Source organism: Gambusia affinis, linkage group LG06 (genome assembly GCF_019740435.1).
Source record: "Gambusia affinis linkage group LG06, SWU_Gaff_1.0, whole genome shotgun sequence".
Lineage (NCBI taxonomy): Eukaryota > Metazoa > Chordata > Actinopteri > Cyprinodontiformes > Poeciliidae > Gambusia > Gambusia affinis.
Window position 1 is genome coordinate 19280225 of NC_057873.1, and position 10880 is coordinate 19291104.

The 10880-nt window shown below is 40.2% G+C and overlaps 1 protein-coding gene across 1 annotated transcript; it reads left to right on the forward strand.

Moving 5' to 3' along the window:
* The first annotated feature begins 625 nt into the window (after nucleotides 1-625).
* On the forward strand, nucleotides 626-10641 carry abhd15a (abhydrolase domain containing 15a). Its single transcript, XM_044119462.1, has 3 exons — nucleotides 626-1562; nucleotides 7627-7979; nucleotides 9530-10641. The coding sequence occupies exons 1-3, from the start codon at nucleotides 1053-1055 to the stop codon at nucleotides 10164-10166; spliced, it is 1500 nt and encodes a 499-aa protein (XP_043975397.1). The 5' UTR covers nucleotides 626-1052; the 3' UTR covers nucleotides 10167-10641.
* The last annotated feature ends 239 nt before the right edge of the window (nucleotides 10642-10880 follow it).

Consider the following 10880-nt stretch of genomic DNA (forward strand, 5'->3'; position numbering starts at 1 on the left):
GCAAGATTCTGGGCTTTTTGTTGAAGACCCGGATTGTGAGAAGTATGAACCGATCATTTTGATAAATGACCTGTTGGTACTGAATGATACTTCAAACAGGAGGGACAGATCTAAACTGCTTATGTTATCTGCACTCCATATAACTGCTGTGTTTAGGTATGTAAATGTAGCTGGATGAAATGCAAATTGTCAAGGGGGTTACGTCAGCATCAGTATCACGAAATACCTCTTATCCAAATAGGAGGTATGTTATAAAACTGTATTTTGCATCCAATTATGCAATACGGCTTATATATTTTGTCCTTTCCCACACGCATCTCATTTAGAAAACAGAAACTGTTCACCTGCTCAACAGGTCACTTTGCATAGTGCGCATGAAAAGGAGTGACCATGGCTTATGGCTCTGATTATGACTGTACCCTTGGTACCTTGCACAAGGTCGCAAGTTCCCAAATTAATTTAGCAGGAATTTAGATCTCACTGATACCGATCAGAAACTGGCTGTACTTATTGTTGTTTTTTTTCTTCTTAGAACTGTTGAAAGGTTAATAAAACTCCTAATTCCTGGAAGTTGCCTGTTTTAATGAGTCAACTTTAAAACATGGTCAGGATGACATGTTCAGTCAGAAAGAGGTGGGGGAGGGGGTGCGAGGCGTTTCCAACACGAGCTGCGCGCTGATCTCAGGCATTAGTTCTGCTTGGGCACCACAGGTTTAAGCGTCACTCTCTTGGAGCTGCGTGCTTGAAACTGTGAGCGGATCCGCCTCGTTGATCCCAAGCTGCGTCCGGAGAGGAAAACGTGCTAGAATTAGAGCAGAACCCGCTACGCAAAGACCGCCGTGTGTTTCCGATGGACCGGTCGGTGCGCGCTGGCACAGGAGGGAAGCAAACACCTCCTTTAAAGGGCTAAGCAGTTTTGAAACAATTTTGGGTGGAAAAAAACTGTAAGAATGACAGCTTCCTTGGATATTAGCCGTGAATGTAAACTTCAGTTTCAGATACAGCTGTGAAAGTGAGCGCGTTCTCCTGATTCCACTTTGCAGACCGCGCCAATGCTGGAATGGCTTGTGGCTTTCTGTGTTGTGATCCTGGTGCTTTTCATATGGCCAGGCACCAAACATCTGTTTGGTCCCAACGCCTTCCCTCAGAGGCTGGGCGTTTCACAGCTGGCAGCCGGCAGCGACGGTGCCCGCTTGGTGTGCGCGGAGGGAGCTGACGGCACCGGCGAAGAAACACGCACTGTGTCGCTCATATGCAAGCCCTCCGCGCTGGCCAAGTACCTCCAGAAGCACTGCAGGACTTTCAGCTGCTACTCTCCGTGCGGCGGATGGACGTGGAGAGCCAGCGCCTTTCTGCAGAGCGCGTACGAGGCGTGCTGGCCGTGCGACAGCTCGGTTCAGTTCGTGCGGGACAACCTACAGCTCAGCGACGACGGGCTGGTATCGCTGGACTGGGCTGTGCCGTCCCACCACAGGAGACGCAGGACTTCCAGTCACTCCACCTGCCCAGTTTTGCTCATCATCCCCAACTCCTTCGGAAAGATCACAAGGAATGTGGTGAAGGTAACTAATTAAGGCCTGAGGTTTGTTGCACAATTGCCTGCAGAATACAGTCAAAATCCAAATTTGCAACAAACTGTAAGCAGGAACAGATTTTTCCACCAGAGCTGTGAATGGGCAGCTCCTCCAAAGTTGCCATGGACCTCTTGGCTATACCATACTGGTTAATGCTCGAATGTTTTAGTGATGATGCAGTTGATCAGAGGTCTGTCAGCTATTGGAATTTTATTTGAAGCTATAAGCCTGTTTTAAACTTCTCCACATGTTTCTCCGTAACCTGTCTGCTGTGCTCCCCGACCTTCATGATGCTGTTTGTTCTCTAATGTTCTCTAACAAACCCCTCAGGGCTTCACAGTTACAACAGCTGGAAAGAATACTGAGACCAAATCACAAGACTGGGTGACTGATGAATACTTGGTTCACCTCAGTGTTATTTAGAGAATGCACACCAACACTTCTCTTTTTTTTTTTTTTTTGCAAGGTCCTGAAAATGAAAAGCTAATATAATTGGAAACTGCATTTAGCTGCATTTGGTGTCAGTGTGGTTTTTGTTTGTCTTCTCCATCAAGTATATGGTTTTATATAGTATATAGTTATATAGTTAGATTCATTACTGTTGAAATGCATCACTCTATAAATTTGAACATGAACAAAAGGGATTTTTTTTTTTTATACAGGCTCATGCAGTTTGTAAAAGCAATTCCATCTTCTAAAAGCAGAAGGGCTTTAGTAAAGTGATACTGAAAAATGCAAACATCCCAATCTGCCATTTGGGGAAAACAGCAGCTTCCTGGGGTAAAGTCATGCTCCTTTGGAGGAAAAGAGCAGATCGGTTAAAAAACAGAGAGCTGATGCACGGCAGTCTTTCTACAGCTCCTTCCAATAGACTGACAGAGGTAATTAAGTGAGGAATTACAAAGCATTACTTGACTTGTGAAGCCAGGAGCACACCGGCTGGGTTCTTTCATTGTTCAAGGCATCTGGCATCACGCTTCATTGCACGCTCTTAACCTCTGTGTGCAAATCAGTCACAGGCTCCCTGTCAGCTCTATATCATTAAAAAATAAGCCAGCTCTACGAGCATGGTGTTAAAAAGTAAATATCCTCAACATTAACCTGTAAATCCAAGGAAATTTATGGGTGTGTAATGAAGCACCTCGTTCTAACAGATGAGCTCATCTTTCTTTTTTCATGCTCTCAGTTGGTGGTGTTGTCATTCGTTCACATTTGAAAGAACTCCACGCTAAAGTAAGAGCTAAGACTGCCTCTGTTACTGGTGAAATTCACTATGCAGAAAGGGATCAAAGTGTGAGAAAGTGAGTAAGTGCTGCAAAGAGATGAGAGTGCTTGTGCTGTGTGAGCATACACGCTCGTGTCTGTGTCTGTGACAGAGAAGAATCAGAGAGAGATATGTGGGTTATGGAGCCTGTGATCTTCAGCTCCCTTTATCACAGAACACAAATATTTTTAAATGGAAGACTTGTCTGAACTTCTGTTATTTTATATCTTTGCAAATTTGTTGTCTTCTTCTACTTCCAATACAACCCATTTTTATTTATAAAGCACCTTAAGACACCATACAGGACCAAAGTGACATACATATTGAAAAAAGATGCCAAAATCAATAAAACCCCCATAAAACGGGGGAAAGAGCAAACAGTAAAAAATAGCTTCTCAATGGATATCAGAGGCTGAAGAGATGAGTTTTAATAAGTAAAAAAGAGAGAAAAAGGTTAAGTCTAAAGATTAAATGGAGAAGACAAAAGAATGCATTAAAATCAAAACAAAAGATTTTAAATGTACAGGCAGCCAGCGGAGAGGAGCTAAAATGTGGGTTATGTATTCATATTAACTTGTACAAACCAAGTGTGCTTTCTACCATCTTGAACTAGAAAATAATATAACTACTTGCAAAAGTGCATTGTGTTAAGCAAGACCAGTGTTGATAAAGGCATGACTTATAATCTCTAAATCAGGGGTCTCAAACTCCAGTCCTTGAGGGCCGCAGTCCTGCTACTTTTAGATGTGCCTCTGCTGCACCACACCTGAATAGAATAATTAAGGCTCTGGAGAACTGATCTACACAAGGTGGAGGTAATTAAGCCATTTGATTCCAGTGTTTTGTACCTGTGGCACATCTAAAAACTGCCGGACTGCGGCCCTCGAGGACTGGAGTTTGAGACCCCTGCTCTAAATGCTTCTGAGAAAGGCCTTGCTTTACTTTAACCATCATTTACCCCACAGATAGTGATGGTTGTCTTGGCGTAGTCGGCCAAGGATCCTACATCTACAGGGACGGTTTCTTCTGTGCCAACAAACCATAACTTCTGTTTTACTCTTATTAAATTTTAGAAAGTTGAAAGAGATCCAGGCCTTTATATCATTGAGATACTGTGATGTAGCACAGAATACAGTTCTCTTTGATAGTGGGACATAAATCTGAGTGTCGTCAGAATAATATTGGAGAGAAATGCCACAGAGCCAAGTGGGAGTAAATAAAGAGACAAGACCTTTGTTAATTCAGATTGGCATACATCATGTAGTCATAATATCCTTGATGTAGAGATCAGAGGTTACTGTGAAGCAGAATTAAAACATATATTTAAAATACATACATTTGAGACAATGTATGAATTTGATCTAACTTTGTAATGCAAGTAACCCAGGTCTGCACTAAAATACAGAGCTAGTCTTATTTGTATGTTCCAATTACCTATTAGATATATCTAAATATTTCCTGGTATAAACCAGCCCCTTGTTCTAACGTTTTATTCTTACGGATGGTCTGCTTCCTCTGCTATTGAGAAACGATTGCTTGCTGGAGGCATAAACTTTGTTGAAGTTTTATATTTCATCTAACGTGTGGCTTTGCAGTGTTTCCCTTGGGGACTTAGTTTTAGGGTGGGGGGCCGACCAAGTCACATCTGCACCTGCAAGTTTTACAAACATTAACCCACTCTTACTTACTTACCAACTTTTTCACTAAACCGGTAAATCAAATCAAATTTTATTTGTATGGCACATTTCAGCAGCAAGGCATTTCGAAGTGCTTTATGTCATATCAAACACAGAAACACAATGCAACATAGAATCAATAGCAATTAATTACAGCAATCACTCTAGAACAATCGATTGGTGTAATCAATGTAATGACATACTCCATTTATGTCTCTCTCTTCCTTTGGATATCTCGTTTTCTGTCCGTTTTATCTACAGTACCTTTCGAAGCTAGAAAATTAGTCCAGCAGTTTTTCCAAAATTTTCTGTACTGCTAAAGCAGCTTGCTTAGCAGCTTGCATCTCTAGAGAGACTAAAACGGAAGCGGGAAACCACACAACAGCAAAACCACAATGTTGCTGTCTCTGCGGCACCATCATACCTTTCAAAGCTTATTCCAAAATAAATTGTGGTGTTCAATTTTCTCTGACAAAATCAATTACAGGAGGGTCTAGTTGCTTTGCTTTTTATATTTATTTTGAGACAACAGAATATTATTATCCTCATAACCTATGACTATAAAAAAAAGAGATTCACTTTAACAGTTTAAAAATTTTTATCCTCATTTTGAAATACATCACACCGAAGGAACTGCAATATATCGAAGGTGTGGAAGGATGTGTAGGAAGGAGCCTAGTTTTTATTATTAAAGAGAAGTATTTTCAAAACCCATAAATATTTCTGCAGGCAGACATCCAGCGGTTGTACCCATCTCACCTTACATTAACTTCCCTGCTGACAGAGCGGCTTCATCGAGCACATCATGACCTAGTAAAGGTGAATTTGAAGTGCTTTACACATTGTTTGTGGAATTTATTTTTAGGTATAGTTCTTTTTGTAAAGACACAGAAAATAATAGTTGTATTATGTGGGGATTTTCTTTCCAATGCACCCCTCTATTTTGTCCTTTCTCAGTCTAAGAGGAGAGCAAGCTAGTTTGACTTATTACATTTTTAGTGGGATGCAATTTTAACCAGGCTCCGCTGCAGGTAATGTAGGAACAATTTATTGGTAATGGTCATGACTGTATCACTTCTGGATGTAATCATAGAGGAAAAACTCAGCTTTTCCGAACTTGATTTATCATCAATACAACAAGTTGTATGAGTCACCTGCACCATTATAGTTACCACGAATTATGTGTATCAAATGCTTAGTCTTGCAAAAACTATGGTCGTCCACCGAACATTCAAGGCACATTTTGTCACATAGCTACTAAAACCTTCAATGTGTCTTACTGGGATTTTACAGGACAGATCAACACAAATTAGCGCAAATGTGTCAAGTTGAAGGAAATATAAAAAGGCATTTTGTTTCTAGCAAAAATGTCAAGGCTCTACTGCCCATCAGGTTGTTTACAGTGCAGGCTTTCAGGTAAGCTTCATTGAGCTGCTGCATTGCATATGTCATGGGCAGACATTAGTGATTGCACAGTCACACCTCCAGCAAGCAATCTTTTCTCAACACCCTGCAGGCTGTATAGTACCTGTAGAGGTGAATCTAGTTTATTGTTTTGCTATCTGATGGTTTGTTGCACTTAAAGGTTTGTTGATGGGATTTGATAGTAGTTCTAAATGTGAAATAACTTGAACTAATCAATAAGAACTGAAGGAAGTATCACTCTTCAGTATAGAAGCCCTCTGCTGTAGTAGTACTGTAAGGTCAGAGCGGGGCGTTTTGTCCAGTGTGCAGTCTCTGCTTCAGGAATTTATCACTGAGCTGACATTTAATCAGCCTTGTTAGAAAACTGCTGAAGCAACTTGTTTCTTTTGACTTGTCCTGCAAAGGAACATTTCTTTCATAATCCAGCGTTATTTTCAACATTTTTGGCAAAAATAAACCTACTGTGCAAAATAAATGTATTAAATCTGTTCATTTCTAATTTCAGATTCATAGAAATCACATTAAAAGTGCAATGATGCTTCATGGTCCCTGTGTCTGTGTATGCAGAACAGGAACAATTATGCCAGGGAAATCCAAATCATGCCTTTAGGTTGTCAGTGTTGCAAAAGATCTTTGGAAATTCAAGCTGAAGTGTGCAGATTTAATTCATGTCTTTTGCTCATGTTATCTATTTGAAAAACAATGATTCATTTTGATGGGTAAATGAGTGATATTCTGGTGTCACAGTTTGTCACTGCACTTTTCTGACTGTCCTGCAGCTTTTAGAGTAAATCTTATTATCTTGCATAATTTGTTGCTGCTGTAAATGTTAGATCCAGGAATGCTGTTCCTTCTCTTTCATTAAGGTCTACTTTCTGTACAAACTGAGCAAAAAGTAATTTTTTTGCCCAGTTTATTATCTGATATGCAAATAACAAACTGCCTCAAGTTTATGACAAACTTTTAGTGATTGAATTGTTTGCAGGTTATTCTGAATCTGACTGGAATTTTATCGGAATGAATTCAACTGATTTGAATTCATTTAGAGCAAATTCTTGATGATTGTATAAAAAGCCGACGCCTTTTTCGTGCAAAGTGGTTTGAAAATAAAATTTTTGGCATTTGCTCAGGTCAGTTTTATTGATTAGTTATGTTGTGGGTTTGAATGAAACATAAGCATTAGAAGGAAGAAAAACAGTTGCTTACTGTCATGCAGTCGCTGATATAAACACAGGTTGTAATTTTTCCTTCCTCTGTTTGATATGAGAAAATTATGGTAATTTTCGTTCCCCAGAAATGAGCGTAAGAGAGTAAAACAACACTTTTGATCAGTTACAAGTTAATGTAATGATAAAAAAAAAAGAAATCTACAAAATTATTTTAGTTAAATATATTTATAGGTATCGTTTATCTTGTCTTTACAAAGAGCTTTCAGTGTTCATGTCACAGCAGTGTTTCAGCTTAGTGGGCCTGAAAGGGACGGTGCCCTAAGAAGAGAAATTGCTTAATTCTCTGACATTTCAAGGAGGCTAGGTCACACTAATTCAATCACTGGTTTACTCATAAAAACAACAAAAGTCAATTGCTTCACATCAACGTGTAAGCGTTTCCTTATCAACCACTGCGGCCTAGCATTTTTGAGACATTGAATCATTTATTATCCTGTTTCTGCTCTGTGTCTCTACAGCTGTGTGAATCGGCTCTGTCCCACGGCTACCTCCCTGCAGTCTTCAACCGCCGCAGCCACAATAGCACTCCACTGACCACCCTCAAACTGCAACAGTTTGGCGACCCTTCGGATCTGCGAGAGGCTGTGCGCTACATTCGCTACCGACAGCCCGCCGGAAGGCTGTACGCAGTGAGCGAGAGCTCGGGGTCGGGCCTCCTCCTGTCCTATCTGGGGGAGTGTGGATCCTCCAGTTATGTGACAGCAGCGGTCTGCCTGTCACCTGTGTTTCGCTGCCAGAGCTGGTTTGAGAGTGGGCTGTGTTGGCCCCTGCAGTGGGTGCTGGCACTGTATCAGAAGATATGTCTCAGCAGGTAAGGAGGGGGACATGAACGAGAAGAAATTCTAATTAGTGGTTCAATGATACCTCGAGTTCACGACTCAAGGTGATACGCCAAAATGAGGTTTACCAGACAAGACAAAGTTTGAGCAATATCATGGGGAAAACTTAAAGATTTTGAAACAAATTTTGAAAAAAAAAATCGTAATCTGGCTTTTAAAGGATTTGAAATTTGATGGCACAAGATCTAATCAATTGCTACCAGCATGTTACTGCAACTGGTGAACTTGCATAAGCACAAAACAAGCCTCTGTTGAAGTCTCTTGTTAGGGAGCATAGCATTTTGGGTTCAGAGTAAAATAATAAAAATGCTTCCAATCAGCAAACTATTTCATGCATTACAGTGATGAAGGTCTCCCTTTCATCATCTCTGGTTAGATATCTAAAATACTTATTTTACTCAAATCTGAACTAGATAATTGTACATTAACCCCTTAATTGTCACCCTCAAATTGTTAACATGTAAGTCAATGAGGACACCAGTGACAATTAAGGGGTTAAAAGAGACTTTTTAACACAGTTTAAAAATAATGAAACCTTTAACCTATTAATGAACTACAGTTTTTTAAATACCTCTTCTGGTCCCCAAACCTTCAAATGATGGGGGTGTTGATATATTCACAAATTAAATCACACGCTAGCAGTTAAGGTGTCATTTGACAGATTTCTCTTCACTAAGAAATATTAAGCAGTTTATTCTTAATCAAGTTCAAGGTGATAAGCCTTGATAGAAATCAATTTCTATCAGGTTGGATAGAAACTGACTATCTATAATTTTGAAAATATAAACAATAAACAGTCCAAGAGAGACAAACACCTGCCCTGTTTGGTTTTTGAGAGCTCCAAAGTTCCCAGATAACGATTGTCTGAAATAATCTGCAGATAGACCAACTGTCAAAATGTGCGCCTTTTAAAAATAAAGAGGAAACCGAAGCTACTTTAGATTTGACCTTTGACACCTTTAAATATTGTTGTATCATTGGAATCTGTAATGAAACCATATTTTTAAAGGACTTTATGTAAATTTAGTTTTAAACCACCTTACTCTGCAATGAAACATATCCAATGCATTCTTTTAACAATGTTTTCCAGGTTTGTTGGACTAAAATAAAAACTTTTATTTGATTTCTCTCACATCTCGCCCCGAGATATTCTATGTCTTCATAGAGATATTGGTTTGTTTTTTCTTCCGATCAGCAAAAAGGAGCATTTAAAAAATAGGTTGTTTAAAAGGAGATGAAATAGAAATTTTAGACGGTGCATCTGCAGGTACTCAGAAACCATTTTTCGGAGAGGCATGGGCTGTTGGAGGGGAGCAATTAAGTTACCACAGCAACAGATGGCCTGCTTGATGTCAACTTAGTGATTCTGAGAGACATCGTGACCCAGGTGAAGTTTCTCAAATCATGGCTATTAGAGAATCAGAGACTTGTGCGGCTCTTGAGCATTGATTTACTGTTCTCCACCTAGTGTCTCTCTTTTCACGTCCTGCTTTGTTCATTTGCGTCTGTCCTCATATTGCAGGTACAGGACGGCGCTGGGCGACATCATGCACACGGACACTCTTTTTTCTAGCTGTTCCTTGCGTGGGGTGGAGGAAGCCCTCTTCTGTCAGTCTGGATACGCTGGCTCCACATCTGGACCCAGCAGTGGTTGCAGCGCTTCAGGAGCCTGGGATGCTTACTGGGAACGCAACGAACCTTTAAGAGACGTGGATGAGGTGGCTATTCCTGTTCTGAGTGTGTGCGCTAAAGACGACCCTATGCGAGGAGACGCCCAGTCCTCCCTGCCCCTGGAGCTCTTTGAGACAAACCCACACTTTTTCCTCCTTCTGACAGACCGTGGAGGTCACTGTGGCTTCTCCACCCAGTCGGATGGAAGTGCCGGAAGCGCAGCGGGCTCTGTGGTCGCAACAAGTACAGTGGACAACCATGGCCCCAACTGGAGTCACAAAGTCATGCTGGAATTCTTCCGAGCGACCACGGACTTCTTCAATGCAGAGGAGCGAGCGAAGCAGTTCGCTGCGAGGAGGAGAGGGCTGGGAGGGGCTGCAGGAGGGTGGGCCTTTCGTTACCGCAGCGTCAGTACTTGTAAACGAGTGCCAGCATGTTCCCATAATATTCATGCAATTTATAACTGGCAAAGATCGTATACTCGATGAGGTAGAGGGAATCTTTTGAGTTTCATTCTATGTGTTTGTGCTCAGACTTGTATAAAAGTTGATGAAGGCTGCAAACTGTCTCCAAGGCTGAGTTAATTTTTTCTCTAAATCAGCGTTTCTTTATGTTTATTGTTAAAAAAATAATAATCAAACCCCCTATTGCTTGAGTCCTCGCAATGGCTTGTGTATAATTTGAAAACTATCGCATCATCATTATTTTATAGATTTGTGTCAGTGCATATTATACACAGAACCTTAAACAATTCAGAGAGCTGCAAGTCAAAAGCTCCTCAGGATGTCAGGTACATACACTCATACCTGAACGATTCTTATCTGGGAAGGTTGGGAAAATCAGAACCAGATCAAAACAGAGTTCTCATAATTGGATGCTTTTGTCATATTCAATAGCTGAAACTCTTAAACTTTTGTGTTTTTTGTATGTATTATTAAACATTCCTATTTAATGTCATATTAATATTTTTCACTAAAGTGATTATTCGTATTCATACGTTCATGTAGCATGGCTTATTTTTGTCAGGTTTTCCTACTTTGAGTGCAGATGTTACAATTTTTTATTTCATGTAAAATATATTCATTGAGTCATGCCAATGCTTAGGAAAGAAAGAAAACTAAATAGAATTTCAAAAGAATTAATAATTTATCATATTTCTATTACTATATACATGGAAGATATATTATTTGAGATATATTATT